The sequence below is a fragment of the Halichoerus grypus genome, chromosome 10 (genome assembly GCF_964656455.1).
Source record: "Halichoerus grypus chromosome 10, mHalGry1.hap1.1, whole genome shotgun sequence".
NCBI lineage: Eukaryota > Metazoa > Chordata > Mammalia > Carnivora > Phocidae > Halichoerus > Halichoerus grypus.
In genome coordinates, this window is record NC_135721.1 from 18687892 (window position 1) to 18707227 (window position 19336).

At 42.1% G+C, this 19336-nt stretch overlaps 1 protein-coding gene across 3 annotated transcripts; it reads right to left on the minus strand.

Moving 5' to 3' along the window:
* Nucleotides 1-133: 133 nt before the first annotated feature.
* On the minus strand, nucleotides 134-19045 carry WDCP (WD repeat and coiled coil containing). 3 transcript variants are annotated; one of them, XM_036121689.2, is made up of 6 exons: nucleotides 18951-19045; nucleotides 16267-16368; nucleotides 14019-14119; nucleotides 5674-7522; nucleotides 3350-3467; nucleotides 134-2003 (listed from the first exon to the last, which is right to left on the minus strand). In XM_036121689.2, exons 4-6 carry the CDS (start codon nucleotides 7501-7503, stop codon nucleotides 1876-1878), a joined length of 2076 nt encoding a protein of 691 aa, XP_035977582.1. In that variant the 5' UTR covers nucleotides 7504-7522; nucleotides 14019-14119; nucleotides 16267-16368; nucleotides 18951-19045; the 3' UTR covers nucleotides 134-1875. The 3 variants fall into 3 exon arrangements, with proteins under 3 accessions (XP_035977582.1, XP_077912161.1, XP_035977581.1); XM_078056035.1 differs by lacking the exon at nucleotides 16267-16368; XM_036121688.2 differs by lacking the exons at nucleotides 14019-14119; nucleotides 16267-16368.
* Between the last annotated feature and the right edge of the window lie 291 nt (nucleotides 19046-19336).

Sequence of the window (19336 nt, forward strand, 5' to 3'; positions counted from 1 at the left end):
ATAATAGCAGGGGCCAAGGAAACGTTCTTTCGTAGGAGAGTTGTCATGGAATCAGATTTGTTGTAAAGAAATACATAATTTATGTGCCAGACCGTCCACCAGAAGAAATACAGAGACAATGTCCACAAACATGAAATCAAGAACTTCTCTTTATGCCAGCAATAATCACAGAGAAAATACCATCAAAACATTCACAACGGCCACAACAAGCTTTAGGGACTTTATGGACTCATTCACAGGAATGTGACCAGGGAAATGGTGGATATAACCTGAACCTTGACGCACCCGCCCTGAGATTACTACGGGGTCCCCAGGCCCCCCAGGCGTCCTAATAGTGTGCTTTCATCCCACCCAGACACTTCCTCTGCAAATGGAGCCAGGCCTCAGGCTGTCCTCGGCCACAGCTCTCAGGCACCTGATGACAGACCAGCAGCCTCCACTTCCATTATTCCAGCAGCCGCCTAATGCATTTGAACCACAAAATGGGCCCTTGCCTCTTTCCTACCCCAGCTCCATCTTCATAAACGGTAACAGATAGACAGGAGTCCCCAAGGGCACGAAACCTTTCTTTCCAGATAATTTTCAAGGAAAGGGGGGAAAAGATGCCTATGTGCTAATGGAACCTCTCTGGCTGAAACACACTCATCAATTTGTCAGGCTGCCGTCACTGAAATTTATGATCCTGTTTGAGAAGTGGTGTGTCCATCTGAGGTTGCATTCAGGGCTCTTTCCACTTTACTAAGTTGGCACTTCAGCCCATAATTATAATAAGCTGGTACTTTTTACCTACCTCAGATTCAGTGAAATTTCCAATTTTCTGAACTACTTTCTCTCAGAGACTCTTTGCTGGTCTCTAAGACTTGAATGGAGGGAAAAGAGAAACATCAAAATGAAAGTGACAATTTAACTAAGGGAGCTGACTACTGGGAGAAAAGTAGGATATTTTTATGATCCCAAAACTGGAAAAAGAAAAAAAAAAAAAAAGGCATTTCAGGGAGAAAATCAGGAGTAGCCACAGCATGAAATCATGCCTTAGATGTCACCTGGGCTTGGCATCGCACTATTAGCATAAGCACATGTTCCAGTGGGGTCCAGAGGGGTCAAAGCACTTGAAATTTCATTTGCAATTTGCCCAGGGCTAGTTTTTCGGACCTTAATTGGCCAGAATTTTTTAAGGAAGCAAGAGAGTCAGGTTTAAATCCTGGCAGGTCCAGCCAACATCAGAACTACTTCCTGTTCTGCCCTGGGGACAGAAGTCAATCGATTTTTTGTCTTCTTTTGAGCTCTGCTGATTCCTGCTGGTTTGGGGTAAGAAGGATATGTCGGAGCGTATGTTCTCCAGTACCTCTTACTCTCATCTCTAAGCCAAGGAAATGATCTGTAACAATGCTGAAGTACCTTTTAAGTGCTGCTCTAACACAGCTTTAACAGTTTTGGGTAAGGGACAGAAAGCCTCAGAGAAACCATAAAACACAATCCATATGGCACCAGAATACTGTTTTGTTCTGGGAATTCTGCCCTTAGACCAAACCACACAGCCATGAATACGTAAACAACCACTTTTTGAGCCATCTAACAAAGACTGAGTTCTGCCAGAGAGCAGGGAGCCGCAGCCCAGGGCGGTGGGGGTGGGGGGGGGTGGGGTGGGGTGGGGGGACAAGGAGGAAAAGCGGCCGAGCCAACCACAGCAGGAGCTTCACCTCTGAGCGACTGTGCAAATCCCAGCTGAGGAGAGTCCACGGTGGAAAAGAAATATTGTCTGAATGGCCTCATCTGAAAGGGTATCGGGCCATACTGCCTAAATGGGTAGATCAGCCGGTGGCGTCTACACTCTTGACAGTCAGGTCTCTCAAGACTTCAAGAGAAGGAGCAGGATTAAGACTCTGAGACAGAGTCCGTGAAGACATTTGCGCTGCCATCTCTGATGGTTATTTCCTGGGTGGCCGTGAATGTTAACGGGATGAAGCCTTCGCTATCAGCACAGAGAAGGATCCAGTGCGAGTCTGCAAAGTGAAATAAACACATAGAAAATTTAGGATATCTCATCTTATTCTATGAAGAAAAAGAAGGCAGATTTTTTTTTGAGGGTAAGAATAGAGTAGTTGATAATATTGAACTGATCATTGTTAAGACCGTGCAGACAACTGGGGAGACGGAAGGACTGAGTACTACTGAGGGTGACGTTATATGGCAGGAGCGGGTATTGATGGCATTGACGACGTAGGCATAGCTAGGGGACATCCATCTTTACCCAGGCGAGGCATTTATCACTCAGTGCTATGCATCTGATTGTGTATATAGCGCACATGTGTTAGGGGTTGTGTGTGGAGTGTCCCTATCTACTCGCTCTTAAGCATTTCTCCAGAAACTATGTGAAGGTGGGAACAGCTACTCTCTGGAGGAACCTTTACTCTTTAGATCATTACCAACCTCTAGACACCTAAGGACGCTTAGCTGACTACTGTTAGACTAGAATGGTCCAGATAATCCTGAATGGTTTATTCTGCAGTAACCTAGGGCCAGTGGCCTTAACACATGCCCGGACCTTCTCTGGTTCTTTCAAATCTACTGTGCCTCACCTTTGACCCTGTAATTTCACTTCTGAAAAATCTATACTTTCCACGAACAACATGTAAAATATGCAGAGAGGTTTTTATCAGTGCTATGTATGCTGCTGAAACTGGAAACCACTGGAAGGTCAAAGAAAATATGGTGAAGTGAAATATGGTACACCCGGAATGGAATAGTAACTCCACCCAGGACAGATGACAATTATGAAATCATATCACAAATGCATGTGTCAAAACAAAAAAATGCTGGTGCTAGAAACAGATCTCATGTTCAACATGGTGGCTACCATTAGAAGAATGAGGCATAAAAAACCCACCACGCTGTGCATTTGAAGAGTAGGCACAGCTCAGTTCACTGGCATTTAGGGATACCCTTCTCATCCCATGTTTGCTGCATATTAAAATGACCAACTCCTTTAAGAAATATTCTGCAATGCTGCTATGATCTTTATGTTTAGTGCAATAGGTATATATGTGGTTTTAATGTCATTCCTTTGCAGCTGTTATATATTGCTTTGTAACTCTTCCAGGTTTTTCCTGTGTACATTTAGGTCTTCCAGCTAGGCTGTAAGTTCCTCAAGGGCGGAACCCCTATTTCCCATGTGTTTCGGTACCTATGATAGACTTGGGTATACAGTAGGCAATGAACAATTCTTGTTAACTTTCTCGTGAATCACTGAATGGTTTGTATACTTCACCTTTATTATCAATGAAAGTTACAAAATAGATGGTAGAGGGAGGGAATGTGGGGTAGAACCAATTTCTTGAATTCTACCTACCATGGAGCATTTCGACAAGAGAGAGGCCGAAAGTCTGCTGGACTGTACTGAGCCTTAGTTTGCCATTGCAGAGGAGTACGGCTCTTTTTTCAACAACAGGACCTACATAATAAGATTTCTTCAAATATAAAAATAAAAGTTGTTAAACTGATTGCAGAAGCAACAGAGTTAACATTTCTTAAGAACAGAATGTGTAAGTAGTTTTTTAGAATCCTATTTACTATCATTATAACTAAACCAGCTGTGGGGCGCCTGGGTGGCTCAGTCAGTTGGGCATCTGCCTTCGGCTCGGGTTGTGATCCCAGGGTCCTGGGACTGAGCTCCACATGGGCTCCTTGCTCAACTGGGAGTCTGCTTCTCCCTCTCCCTCTGCTCCTGGCCCCGCTAGTGCTCTCTCTCTCTCTCACTCTCCCTCTCTCAAATAAACAAATAAAATCTTTAAAAGGAAAAAAAAAACTAGAACAGTTGTAAATAAGGAGCTTTTGGCTACATTATTTAACACAACAAAAGGATTAGATCTCAAAATATTTATGGGTTAAATACCATGACATTCCTACTTAAAATATTTTAGGAATTTAAAAAAAAAAAAGAAGCAATTATGGCAAAATGTTAACAACTGTTAAATCCAGATGACAGATATTAAAAGGATTTCATTATGTAGTCTTTATGTTTACAATTTTTCATAATAAAGAATATGTTTGAAATTTTTCACAATAAAAAAATTTTAATTCAGTTTTAAACTATTCTTTGGTTCATTTAAAAACCTACATCCTGAGTTGGTCAAAGAGTAGTATTTTTTTTTTAAGATTTTATTTTTATTTATTTGAGAGGGAGAGAGAGAGAGAAAGCAAGCAACAGCACAACAGCAGGGGGAGGGAGAAGCAGATCCCCTGATGAGCAGGGAGCCGGATGCGGGGCTTGATCCCAGGATCCCAGGATCCCAGGATCATGACCTGAACCGAAGGCAGCCGCTTAACTGACTGAGCCACCCAGGCACCCCTATTAATTTCTATAATCTATAAAAACCTCTTATAAACTGATAACTCGGGGCGCCTGGGTGGCTCAGTCGTTGAGCATCTGCCTTCGGCTCGGGTCATGATCCCAGGGTCCTGGGATCGAGCCCTACATTGGGCTCCCTGCTCTGCGGGAAGCCTGCTTCTCCCTCTCCTGCTCCCCCTGCTTGTGTTCCCTCTCTCGCTGTCTCTGTCAAATAAATAAAATCTTAAAAAAATAAATAAATAAAAATAAAATAAAATCACTCTTAAAAAAAATAAACTGATAACTCAATAGGAAAAAAATGAGCAATAGGCAATTCATATTCAATTGGCCAAAAACCATGAAGACATACTAATAGTAAAGGAAATACAAATGAATAAAAGTGAAAAGCACTTCACACTTATCAGACTGGTGGGGCTGTGAGGAAAAGGACAGTCTCCTAGGTTGAGAAGGGGTATGTGATGATGCATTAAGTAAAAAATCTTTGAGAGGCAATCTGGCAACTCTGTGAAAAGTAGAAACATATATATATATATATATACTCTTCAAATTAGCACTTCCACTTCTGGGAACCAACCCAACAGAAATAAAAGTAGGAATACAAACAGCTACATATAAGGGTACCACTCAGGACTGGGAGTGACTGAAGAGAAGTGAAGAGCTAAAGGCAACGTGAATGTCCACCAAGGGCCCAGCTACATAAACGGTGTACTCTCAGCACAGAGAGTGCACCCTATGACCCCATTTTTGTAAAACACCACCACCCCCACATCTATAGACCTATGTATACAAAGAAGTGTGTAAGATTACAGGAGTATGAACTAAAATAATGGAGGGAGCCACGTTAAGCCGTGAATTAAAGTGAGTTATGGCAGGGGGCAGGGCCATGTTCAACGGGGAATGAAAATGTTCATGATAAAAACAGATCAGCTATGATCCCATTCATGTAATATGATATATTTGCACATGCATTAAATCTTTCTAAATTGACCTAACCTTTCTCTCTGCAATGCATAAGGAAAAGTTTCCCACAGTGAAATAGCACAATAAGGAGAATTCTTTTTTTTTTAAATATAAATTGCCAGGATGAGTACAATCATTCATATTTTACACCATGCAGGTGACACAATCCCAGCGTACGCTGGTATGCGTGCCCATCTGGCTGGCAGCCAACCAACCTAGAGGTAGAACTCGCCCGTAACGTAACACGCCCAGCCCATGAAGTTCAGCTACAACACCATCTTGCTCATCAATGAGCTCTTCTTGTCAGTACCCACTGGCTGCAGGAGCTTTCACGTACACGGGCAGCTCCTCAAAGGAGAAGTTACCTGATAAGCGACGTGCACATAGGGCGGGTCCTGAGAGAGTGGATACCCAGGAGAGGACTTCTCCTTTTGTAGAACGTCTGTGAGCTCAGAGAGACGTCGCTGCACTTCAGTCAGGGTCCTAGATAAAATTTCCATTTCCTTAGACAGCCGGGAAATTTCCTTTTCCCTTTGTAAGTTCTTGCTTGGAGGCCAATCAGGAGGTTCGGGAGTTGGGGTGTGGTGGGGTGTGCTGCTGGATCTGGCCAGCGTTACCGAGCGGTTAACGGGCTCAGCATCTAGAGCGTCAAGGGCGACGGGGCCGTCACAGACACTGGTGGGAGGACTTTGGATTTCTTTAATAAGGGTTTTTCCAGGCCTCCCGCTTTGCCCACTGCCATTAGCTGTTAAGAGCCCTCTGTTTGGGTGACAAAAATCTGGGGAAAGACTTTCAATTAGCTTTTTTCTATCTGTTTTATTTAATAGAGTACTGAGAGTAGAGCCTCCACTCTGGTTTTCACTTGCTGTTACTGGAGACTCTTCTTCCAATGTTACTTCTCTAACAATCAAACGAATGATATACTGATCAGTCTTCGAAGAAGGAAGAAATGCTGAATCAGTGGATTTTTGTTTTCCTACCAAAATCAGTAATAACTTATCTGTCAAGAAGCATATGCCTTTCGGCTTTTCACTTCTCTCTAACTGAATCTGCCGGATATTTGGCACACACGATGGAATGACAGAATAGATAAAAATGACATGGTACGTATTGGAAGCCACCGCCAGCACCTGTGCTTTAGGATTAAATGCTATTAGATCGGGAGCCAGAATCCCGGGAATGGTGACTTTTCTGGTCCGGGTGACCTCTTTCTCAAAGGTCACAAGGACCAAATGTGAAGAATCCAGGCCGGTTCCTGTCAAGTAGTCCTTTTTTCTTAGACGAATAAGAGAACTACCCTCAGATTTGGCGGTACTGGAATGTATATGAGTTAGATCCAGAGAATCTGAAAAGGAAGAAGAAACGGGAGAAACTGAGGTTTCAAAGTGTGTTTTGGAAGCAACCGCCCCCTGATCCCCGGTGGGTGCTTCATCAGTAGCCGGTGAAGCACACAGACGAGTGTCTTCCCCACCAGCAGGAACATCAAAGGCTTCGGATGCATTTAAGCCACAAATCTTAGCTAGTGGAAGCTCAGTCGCCACAGCGACCTGTGAGTCCGCGGTGGCTCCCATGGAGCGCACGTAGCTGTCCACAGCAAACACCGGGTAGAAGGAGCACCTGCAAAGAGTCTTCTGAGCACTGTCCCAAATATAGGAATGCAGGCTGCTGCCAACTGCCACCACCAGCCTCCGGCCATCCTGGGTCCAACAGGCACAGTGAATGAGGCCCCCCGTGTCGATGTCTGCTTTCACCGGGGGACCGTCACCATGGACGCTTGGGAGGACGGACACATCCTGTGCCGTCAACACAGCCAGGACAGGACTCTTTGGATGCCACACACAGCCCTGGGGAAGGACAGGAAGTGATTCTCTAATCTCACAGGTCTGCGACATCAGCCATCTGCTTGTCTCCGTAGTGCTGGGACAGAGCCGCCACACAGTGACATGCTTCTTGTGCTGGATGGCAAGCACGGCGGGCACGTCGGCCACAGCAGGGGGGGCCCAGGACACTCCATACACATGTTCAAACTGTCCAATGACCTTGGAGTCCCCAAACCTGGCCTCTCCACTGTGAAGCTGTAAATCAGTCAGGACTACCTGACGCCCATCAGTCCAGACAAGGCCATGAACTGGGTGTATTGCCTGATACAACGCATTCAGCCCTGTCCTGAGAAGTCTTCCTTTTCCCAACTCCATCCTTTTGGATACAGGTTGTCTGAAATCAGTAAAAAGGAAAGATTTACCAGGAGAATATAATCAGACAAATCCAAAATGTAGGACATTTTACAAGACAATTGGCTTAGGCCTTTCACAGGTCAGTATTTCAAGGGGATAAAAGGATGAAGGAATTTGACAGATTAAAAGACACTACTGAGCCATAACAAGCAAATGCAATATATAAACTTTGATTGGCTCTTGAATTGAGGAAATAAAATTTTTTTTGAAGATTTATTTATTTGTCAGAGAGAGAGAGCGAGCACAAGCAAGGGGAGTAGCAGGCAGAGGGAGAAGCAGGCTCCCTGCTGAGCAAGGAGCCCGAGGTGGGGCTCGATCCCAGGACCCTGGGATTATGACCTGAGCCGAGGGCAGACGCTTAACCGACTGAGCCACCCAGGTATCCCAAGGAAATAAAATTTTCTATTAAAAAAAAAAAAGATATTTTTAGAATTGGAGAAATTTGAATATGCAACAGATATTAGAAGATATTGTAGAGTTATTCATTTTCTTAAGTGTGAACATGGTATTGTGGTTATGTAGGAGAATGTCCTTACCATTAAAATATGATGCTGAAGTATTTGGGGTAAAGTGTCATGATGCCTACAGTTTGCTTTCAAACGGTTTAGCAAAAAACAAAACCATGAAACCCTATACATTTGATATAGAAATGCAGAGAGATCAAACAGATGTAGCAAAATGTTAATAATTCTTGAATATAGATTGAGGCTATATTGGGTATGGTACTTTCAACTTAAAAACGTTTTCAAATTAGGGGTGCCTGGGTGGCTCAGTCGTTAAGCGTCTGCCTTCGGCTCAGGTCATGATCCCAGGGTCCTGGGAAGGAGCCCTGCATTGGGCTCCGTGCTATGCGGGGAACCTGCTTCTCCCTCTCCCACTCCCCCTGCTTGTGTTCCCTCTCTTGCTGTGTCTCTCTCTGGCAAATAAATAAAATCTTTAAAGAAAAAAAGTGTTCAAATTAAAAAACTGAGGGGTGCCTGGGTGGCTTAGTCGGTTGAGCGTTCAAATCTTGATTTCGGCTCAGGTCATGGTCTCGGGGTCGTGAGACGGAGCCCCGCGTTGTTGGGCTCTGAGCTCAGCAGGGAGTCTGAGGATTCTCTCTCTCTCTCCCTTTCCCTCTGCATCTCCCACCACTCACATTTTCTCTCTCTCTCTAAAAAAAAAAAACAAAGCAAAACTGAGAAAGACTTCTTTCACCATCTAATTTCTATTCTTTTTTTTTTTTTTTAGATTTTTTTTTTAATTTGAGAGAGAGAATGAGAGAGAAAGGGAGAGCACAGGAGGGGGGAAGTGTCAGAGGGAGAAGCAGACTCCCTGCTAAGCAGGGAACCCGATGTGGGACTCGATCCCAGGACTCCAGGATCATGACCTGAGCCAAAGGCAGTCGCTTAACCAACTGAGCCACCCAGGCGCCCTCTAATTTCTATTCTTTCACTGCCAAACTGCATTAATTGATATTCACATCCCTGACTTTATTAGCACTTATTTCCTCAACTCCCTTCAAGAAGGTTTTTACCTCCACAGTGAAATGACACTCAACAAAGTCACTGTTGTCCTTCCTACTTCCTCATATTCAAATAGCACTTAATAATTTTCAGACCATTTTCACATTCCCTATCATTTGCTCCTTGCAACAATCTTTCACAATAATGCAAAGTTAGGAAAGTATTATCTTGCATTTTCTCATAATTTTTTTCCAGGCATTTAAATTACTAAAGTAGTACATGCTCACTGCAATGAAATTCAGACAAACCAGAAATGTCTAAAATAAAATGAAACGTTTCTTCCTCCCCTATGCCAACCCGCCCCTCCCCAATCTCAAATCCTTGATAAAAGCACTGTTAACGATTTGGTGTGTAGCCTTTGAAACCATTAAAGAAACCTACCAAAAAATAAAAAAAAAAAAAAAATAAATAATAATAATAATAATAAAGTAAGAAGAATTTTATTATGTGCTAAGTTTTTTTCCTTTTATTTATTTTTAAAGACTTTTTTATTTATTCACATTTGAGATAGACAGAGTGAGCAAGAGCATGAGCAGGGGGGAGGGTTAGAGGGAGAAGGAGACGCCCCCACTGAGCAGGGTGCCCGATGCAGGGGTAGATCCCAGGACCTGATCATTACCCAAGCCAAAGGGAGATGCCCACCCGATTGAGCCAACCAGGTGCCCCAGTTTGTTTTTCTTTTAAACAAAAAGTGGGGGTATAAGTCAAAGTTCCTGGGTACTAACAACAGAGACCACTCTGGCTAATTTAAGCAAAAAAAGGCGGCTTGAGAACCAGACTCAGAAAACAAGCAGGAACCAAATGTGGCTAGGCAGAATAAACCATGGCCATCACTCTCTCCCCCACACATTAGCACCTGAGAATCTAACTTCACTGCCCCTTCTTTGATGGCAATTGCTTAAGATGCCGAATGGGGGTCCAGGGGGAAACCTCCCACTGGCTAAGCCTAGCTTCCATGCCCTGCTCTAGCTGCCAGGATGGAGAGAGGGTCTCCCCACAAAGGCTTCTGTGATAGGGTGATGGGACTCTGCCTCCCACCAAGACTCACACAAAGGGCAGTTGCCCCCAAATTAGGGAAGGGGTTTTCAAAAAATGACAATTACCACAAGGATCATATGTTACATATTATTCACTAATTTATTTTAAATCATGGGTACCTTTCCAAGTCAATAAAAATAGAGCTCCCTCAATCTTTTAAGTAGCTGCAAGGCATGCCATATTGTATCCAATGATTCCCCTGTAGGTGGGAATTCAGCTTTTCAATTTTTATTTAGATATGGATAGAGTCCAAAAGTTTGGTACTCAGTTCTCACCACTGTTTTCCCTTTTCCTTCCTTCCAATGTCACCTACTCTCGTGTTGTTATCATCTCTGTTTATTACTGTCAGGCCTCCATCTCTTCTCCTGGCTTCCTTGCTGAGCTGCAGTGCTATTCGTCTATCTGTTAGGCTTCACATTATGGCTGATATTAGCCCTGCCCACACTCATTTCAAACCGGATGTGCATACGAGAAAAAAAAAGGTTTTTTTGCTCTCAACAGCAGCTCCTTAATGGATATCACCATTCTCATATTCACTCAGGCTAAAAACTCGGGACTCCATTTGACTGCTCTCCTGTACTCTCAGTTAGTCGTCAAATCCTACTAATTCTTAGAACTGTTTCTGAATCCAGTCCTTGTCATTCCCACCAGCACCCTCCTGAATCAATCACTGGCACCTCTAACCTAGATGACTGCAATAATCTCCTCCTACTTGGTTTCCCTACCTCTGGCTTTCTTCAGTCCATCTTGTGCCAAACCAATCCTAAAATGTCCTTTTAAGTATATCATTTATCAGCTTAAAAATTGGCAGATATTAAAAAAAAAACTGGCAGACGTTACCTACAGCCTAGAGCTGCGCTGTTCAATACAGTAGCTACGAACCGCGTGTGTTTTGTAAATTTAATTAAAATTTTAAAAAACCCAGTTGCTCAGTCGCACTAGCCCTTTTTAAAGTGGTCCACAGTTACATGTGGCTAGTGGCTCTCATATCATACAGGGCAGAAAAGAACATTTCCATCAGTGAGGAAAATTCTGCTGGACAGCACTGGCCTATAGGATAAAGTCTGAATTCCTCAGCTGGGCATTCAAACCCCTGCCCAGTGTGGACCTACCTATCCCTCCAGTCTTACTTCTGTTTATTCGTCTTCACAGTTACAATGGCTGGCCCATTCAAAACACATAATAAATGACAGGTGAAGTGAAGGCCCAGCTTAAATACCATCTCCCCCAAGAGGTCTTCCTTAATCATCCTGCTAAAGCTGATACTTTCCTCCTCTTAACGCCTATAGCCCTTATAGTCTAAAGCACTCGTGTGACATCTTCAGTTTATTACCTGCAATTACCAGTCCCTCTTTCATGCACTACCTCAAATTTCACAACTCACACACAAAGTCCTTGCGAGTAGAAACCAGACTTAACTTTTTTGCCTGTCAGTTCCTAGCACATTTCATTAAGTGCTGGCAAGTACTTTCAGATGGATTGCTCCATATCCATTATATCCTAAAAGGAGTCTCCAATTGGGTCATGGTATTGCCAGGGGTTGTGTTGTGATCACATTTTTGTTTGTTGCTTTAGGCTCTTATGATACTGTCAGTAAACCTCTTTGAACTGTATTTGGACGTTCTTTCTAAGTCTGTTAAATAATCCAGGCTCTTCAATAACAACTAAAACGATGGGGGATATATATTAAGAGATATTTCCCTCCCCTACAGGGCCATATAGTCCTAATGCAGCCATACACTAGCATTTCTCATTTTTTGTGATTTAAAAAAAAGAATGGTTAAGCAACCATACATATTAGCACAAGTTCCCAGGTCTTAAAGAACTCATAGTCCCAGTTCTTAAAGAACTCATACTGTCATTTAAATCATGAGGACAATCAAACAATATATTTATATAATTTTTTTTAAGATTTTATTTATTTATTTGACACAGAGAGACACAGGGAGAGAGGGAACACAAGCAGGGGGAGTGGGAGAGGGAGAAGCAGGCTTCCCGCCGAGCAGGGAGCCCGATGTGGGGCTCGATTCCAGGACCCTGGGATCATGACCTGAGCCGAAGACAGACACTTAATGACTGAGCCACCCAGGCACCCCTTTATGATATAATTTTAACATTCTATAAAACTAATGTAGGATTTTGCAACAATCAAATGTTTCCTTCCTGGGGTAGTTCCAGGGGGGAGAAACATCTTTATTTCTGGTGATTATTATAATGTAGAGTCTATATCAGTGCCACGGTATGAAAATTTTTCCTTGAATCATCTTATGCACAGAACCTGGTTTACTGTTGCTTTAGTGAACTTCAAGTTCAGATGCACCAAAAGTTGGCTTTGCCTTAGTATTCAGCCAAAATCTACTATTTGGCTTGGATTTCAGCCTTTGGAAAACTGAACAGCCTAATGCTAGCATCCCTGAACAGTGTGTCCACACATATCTAAGATAATGAGGTCAGATGAGAATAAGGCAGTAATGAGAATAAGCTGGATATTCTAACTTATCTAAATGATAAGTATTCATTTTCAAATATAGACAAACATGACAAGCATTCTTTATTTAAAAGGCAAAAAATTGCCTCAGGTACATCCTATTTCAAAATTCTACCAGTGAGTTGATATATATATATATATATATATATATATCTCAGCTTGAGATCATTGAGTGTGTATATATATATATATATATATATATATATTGGCTGCAGGAATAAAATGTTGCAATAATAAATGACTGTGACAGATTAGTTTTAGGACAAAGACAAGAACTTTCACACAGTTGACTTACTGAGAAATAGACTAGCATAATATAAATATTAAAAAAGAGTACATTAGGTAACTTAAAGAAAAACATTTTTTTGATCAACAGATGTCTATGAAATTTATTTTTTTAGATTTATTCATTTACAGAGAGAGCACATGAGTGGGGGGAGGGGCAGAGGGAGAGGGAGAGAGAGAGAGAACTTCAAGCAGACTCTCTCCTGAGCGCAGAGCCCAACACAGGGCTCTATCCCATGACCCATGAGATCAGGACCTGAGCAGAAATCAAGTCAGACACTTAACCAACTGAGTCACCCAGGTACCCCGATGTTTATGAAATTTAAATAAAAGTATAAAGCACAGTGATAGAAATTAATTCTAATTCTAATCTTGGTAAAATTGTTCATTATGTTAGTATTCATTAAACAAAAATATTTAAGAACTGTGTTTAAGGGCGCCTGGGTGGCTCAGTCCTTAAGCGTCTGCCTTCGGCTCAGGTCATGATCCCAGGGTCCTGGGATCGAGCCCCGCGTCGGTCTCCCTGCTCCGCAGGAAGCCTGCTTCTCCCTCTCCCACTCCCCCTGCTTGTGTTCCCTCTCTTGCTGTGTCTCTCTCTGTCAAATAAATAAAATCTTTAAAAAAAAAAAAAAGATTTTTTTAAAAAGATTTTATTTATTTGAAGAGAGAGAGACAGTGAGAGAGCGAACACAAGCAGGGGGAGTAGGAGAGGGAGAAGCAGGCTTCCTGCTAAGCATGGAGCCAGATTTGGGGCTCGAACCCAGGACCCTGGGATCATGACCTGAGCTGAAGATAGACACTTAATGCCCAGGCACCCCCCCTTTTTCTTAAGATTTTTAAAAGTAATCTCTATATCCGATGAGGGGCTTGAGCTCATAACCCCAAGATCAAGAGTCACAAGCTCTACCCACTGAGCCAGCCAGGCACCCCTAACTTTTAGTCTTTAAATTCTATTTAGCTATGGGTCATTTAAGTAAACATCCTAACTGGGAATTATTCACAAGTTGTGAGAATGAATTAAAGGCAGACAGTGAACTCGTCACCAGTTTTCATGAGGTGGAAAATCTCCAAAATTCCTGATAAATCATTTTCAGTCCAGACATAATAATGAAAAAGAATGAAGGAAAAAGTGTTAAATAAAAATGAGGTACCCAAAATACCTTGCAGCTGAAAGGAAGTGGCTTTTTAGCACTGAAAGTGTGTAGTTTGGTGACCACAAGTACAATCCAGGAACACCAGTATTGCTGAGAAATTATTTTTCCTGTAAAATAAGTTCAAACCTTTGAAATGTAATGATGACTATAATGGTGTTTTTTTAATAATGTTTTAATAATAAATTCTTAATAACAGAAATGAAATTTCAGATTTTTCTTTTGTCTCACAGGTTCATTTTATGATTGCCTCTGTGGAATACTAGTTTTTACACTTGGCCATTTATGCACCCAAAATGTATTTTTTGGGCACCCCTAGTTCAAACTTCCCTGATCACAAACAAGATACTAAAAATCAGTAATTTAGGCAAAATAATAGCAATGCTCATGGTAGCAGTTCTTGGTTCAAAGTTTCAAGACACTAACAGGAATCAAGTAAACAAAAAATGTGCACTCTGACTACTAATCCTGTGTCTAAGTTACTGTAATCACAATTTTTGGGTGTAGCCTTGCTATGATGCTATGATGAATTGGGGAGAGCCAATAAAATATGCAAGATGCACTTAAAGCCTGAAATGAATCAACTCATCATGGATTCATCATGGAGTTGATCAATACAGTAGATGGCTGCCCCAAATCCTTTTTGTAAATACATTATATAACAACTGTATATAATATCATAAATGTGCATAAAGATTAAAATCTTATAAAATTAAATGCCAAAACCTAATTCCAAAACACACTGTTATTTGACAGAGTGATCATTTTTATTGCAATTCAGGATCCAACACATCTTAAAAGAATCTCCTTTTTAAGGTTTTCTTTTTTTTTTTTAAAGATTTTTATTTATTTATTTGAGAGAGAGAATGAGATAGAGAGAGCATGAGATGGGGGAGGGTCAGAGGGAGAAGCAGACTCCCTGCTGAGCAAGGAGCCCGATGCGGGACTCGATCCTGGGACTCCAGGATCATGACCTGAGCCGAAGGCAGTCGCTTAACCAACTGAGCCACCCAGGCGCCCACCTTTTTAAGGTTTTCAAATAGTTTTCTTTCATCTATATTCTTCCTTTAGAAGAAAAAAAAAAAAGAACCCAAACATGGGTATTTGTATATATTTACATAAAGATGCAAACAAAAATCGGGAATGATACACACCAAAACTGTTCAAGATAGATAACTAAAATGGAGTGGGGTGATGTAAGAGGTAAGATGGGACTCTTTTATTTGTGTTTTTGAAAAAACTGTTTTATAATAAGCATGTATTCAAATAGACTTTTTGTGATTGAAAGAAGGAAATAAAGATTTAAATGTAAAAAATACTTCATAAAGAGCTCTGGGGCACCTGGGTGGCTAGTCGGTTAAGCAACTGCCTTCGGCTCAGGTCATGATCCCAGAGTCCTGGAATCCAGCCCCGTATCGGGCTCCCTGCTCGGTAGGAAGCCTGCTTCTCCCTCTCCCTCTGCTGTTCCTTCTGCTTCTGCTCTCTCGCTTATGCGCTCTCAAATAAATAAATAAAATCTTAAAAAAAAAAAAAAGCTCTTTTGAACCAAACACCTGAATTTTTAAATGGCCAAAGGATATCAATAGGCAATTTACAAAATAATACAATGATTAATAAACATCTTTAGAGTGACATTCAATCTTACTAGTTATCAAAGAATTGTCTGAACTTGCAGTGTCCATTCCTTCACCACTTTTCTTTTTTAAAGTAATCTCTACACCCAGCCTGAGGCTTGAACTCACCACCGAGATCAAGAGTGGAACACTCCACCAACCAAACCAGCCAAGCACCTTCTCACCACTCGCTTCTTAACCCACTCCAAATTGACCCTATTACCACCTTTTTGAAATAGCTTTCACCAACTCACCAGTGCCATCGATGTCAATGAACCCAATGGATATTTTTCAACCCTGTTTTACTGAGGTAGCATGTGTCAAAGACAGAACTTGAGGAATCGCCTTCAGACCCTAAATCCACAGAAATGCAGTCTCTACCCAGTGCCTGAGTCGTACACATGGTTCAGTGTCCAACTCTTGGCTTAGGCTCTGGTGGTGATCTCGGGGTCATGAGATCCAGCCCCATGTCAGACTCTGCACTCAACGGGGAGTCTGCTTGCGATTCTCTCTCCTTCTCCCTCTGTCCTCCCACTCATGCTCTCTCTCTCAAATAAATAAATAAACCTTAAAAAAAAAAATGTATTCTCTACCAAACTGCCTGGTGATTTGCTTTTAACTTATCTGCAACTTATTTCTCATACCTCTTTGCTAGCCTTGTCCTTGCTTGTAGAGTCTTTTACTAAGGAAGACCGGTCAATTATGCTTCCACATGATGTCAGATTAAGTGGGTCTGCGGTGGCTTGCTAAATGGAGGAATAAGTCCCCTGTTATTACTAATGAAGAAAACTGCCATCTCTAACCCACTGGTGTTATATAAGATAATACATGTTTTCCTCTAATATCTACTTATGCACTTTTAAAGACTTTTATTGATAAATAATGCATGATACATTTTCCTGGGCAGAGAAAATTCCTAACAGGCAAATTAGATCAAAGGCAATTTATATGATATGCTTTAGGCCACCCAAGTCAGTGTAATGTCATTGAGGGTATGTATGGCCAGGGATAGCACAGGGTAAGGATCTGTAAATAAGAGAAAGACAAACATGATTATGTTACTGAGATTTTTAGAAGAATTAATTTTAGTATTTTCATCCTTAGTAACAAGAACAAATTTGGCATATTTTTCTAAAAAATCTAACACAAATTACAAAAATTGGTTCCAAACCTTTGTACTCCACTGCTAGTTCAGGTCTTGATCACCTCTCCCTTTTTAGTAGGGCAGATCAAGGAGAAATTCTCCAGACACCAGTCTCTTCCTTCCCACAGAGCTTGGATGCTCTAAGTGATTGGGCAGAATCATCTTTTTTATTTTTTAAGATTTATTTGAGAGAAAGAGAGAGAGAGCACGCGGGAGAGTTAGGGGAGGGGCAGAGGGAGAGAATCTTCAAGCAGACTCCCCCTGAACACAGAGTCCCACGTGGGGGCTTGATCCCAGGACCCATGAGATCATGACCTGAGCTGAAACCACGAGTTAGATGCTCAACTGACTGAGCCACCCAGATGCCCCAGGGCAGAATCATCTCTTTAAAAAATCACAGCTATGGTCATTTTGTTCTTCTGCTCAAATACTTTGTCTCTGCAGTCTACGTATATTAAAAAAGTTTTTTCAAAATGTCTTAGCAAGGTATTTCAGGCCTTCTATTTTCTGAGATCAATATACCTTTCCAACCTTATCTCCCTGATCATAAAGGGCCTGCTGAGGAATTAGGAGGAACTAGCACACATTCATGTGATAATGTGCAGGATGGACCTGAGAAAGAAGAAGACTGATAAGTTTAATAAGGGGCCACGAAATAGTTTGAATGTCACAGTGAGAAAGAGAGCCAAGTTTGTAGCTACTTCAGTAGCGAAAGAGGGCCTGATTTAAGAGATATTTCTTTTTTTTTTAAAAAAGATTTATCTGACAGAGAGAGAGAGTGAACGAGCACAAGCAGGGGGAGCGACAAGCAGAAGGAGAGGGAGAAGGAGGCTCCCCATCGAGCAAGGAGCCCAATTCAGGACTTGATCCCAGGATTCTGGGATCATGACCGGAGCGGAAGGCAGCCACTTCACCGACTGAGCCACCCAGGTGCCCCTCAAGAGATATTTCTAAGGCAGATGGAATAGATAATGATATCAGGTAGGATATGAGTGGTGAGGAAGAAAGGAGAATTAAGGACAACACGCATATTTTTTGCTTGGGAAATTGTTGAACCATTAATCAGAGATCTATAGGGCAGAGTGTGCTTCAAAGGTAGGAAGGGTGTGCAGTGTGTGATAATTTTTGTATTAGATCTGCTTCATCTAAGATGTCTATAGAGTAGCAATGTACCTTAGGCAGTCAGAGGTTAAGGATCTGGGAGTCACTGTCACGATGGAGGTAGTTAAAGCCAAAGCAGTGGACAGCCTGGCTGTGAAAGATCAGAGCCAAGAGGACAAAGGCTGAAATAGCCTCTCAACCCTCAGACTATAAGATTTCAGGGAGTTTTAGGGAAAGAAAAGCTCACTGTTTCTTTAGTTCAGGGGAGAGATGGTCAGAACCAAGACCTGGTGCTCAGCCTGTGGCCATTTAATTCTGGTTTTAATCTTCTTTAAAGTCAACTCTGGGCTTAGGCGAACCGGACCACTTCCTAGTAGGTTTAAACAGAGCTACACAACCCCCAATTTGTTTTTCTGTTTATTGTGTTTCCACTATAAAATAATTTCAAGTTCTTTACACTTTTTTTTAAATTAAAACACAAGAAAGGTAAAAAGGTAAATTCACAAAAAGCCATTCATCCAAAGGAAAAAAAAAATTATGATTACATCCCTCTGGGCTTTTTTCTATGTAGTTTTGGTTAATTTTTTTTTTTTTCAATCATACTGTATAATTTCGTATCACGATTTTTCACTTATATATTACCGTTTTTCCGTGCCATTTAAATTTTATAAATTATTTTTAGAAGCCACTTAATATTCACTAAGTCGCATAATTTTTCCTCACTGTTGAGACGCCTGATTTTAAGGTTTTAAAGCCAACTTTACCTTATTATAAATAAGGCTGTGATAAAGGTCTTTATGCATAAAGCATGTTCTTCATTTCGGATGGCTTCCTTAGGATATATTCCCAGAAGTGTCACTAGGGAGTCACATGGAATATATTCAAACCTTTAAACCCACCCCTCGCTCGTCCTCAGCCGCCAGTCCTTCGCACGCGTACCTCCTACTCCCATTCTCCCCATCTTCTCTGCACGCCTGGGTCTCCTCCCCACTCCCCAACAAGTGCCGGTCTCTCCACCTCCCTCCTGGCCCACCGACGGCCTCCCAACACCAGCTAAGCTGGGCAGCAGCAAAGACAAAATACCTTTAGTAACACTGCCCACAGAAAATAAGTCTCCCGGGTGCCGCGGGATCCGGAGCCCAGGGCGAATACCGGAAGCATCGGCTCTCAGGCCTCTGATAGGTGAGCGGTAGCGGGCGAGCCCCACAATGTCCTCTGCCTATTGGCTTTTGCTTGTGTCACGTTAGGGGAGGGTCCTTCCCCTGACCAATAAGCTCGGGATTTGCCGCACAGATCTCTGGGAGTAGTAGTTTCTGTGAAACTCCATCTACAGTAAATCAGCCACACTTTCACTCTCCCTTAAGGGTAGAGTCTTCCCCCACTTCTCCTCGATTCTCTTAGTCTAAGAAAGAGTACAGGATCCCTAGAGTCAAAACGGTTTCTTAACTTTTTGGGGGGAGGAGGAAAGG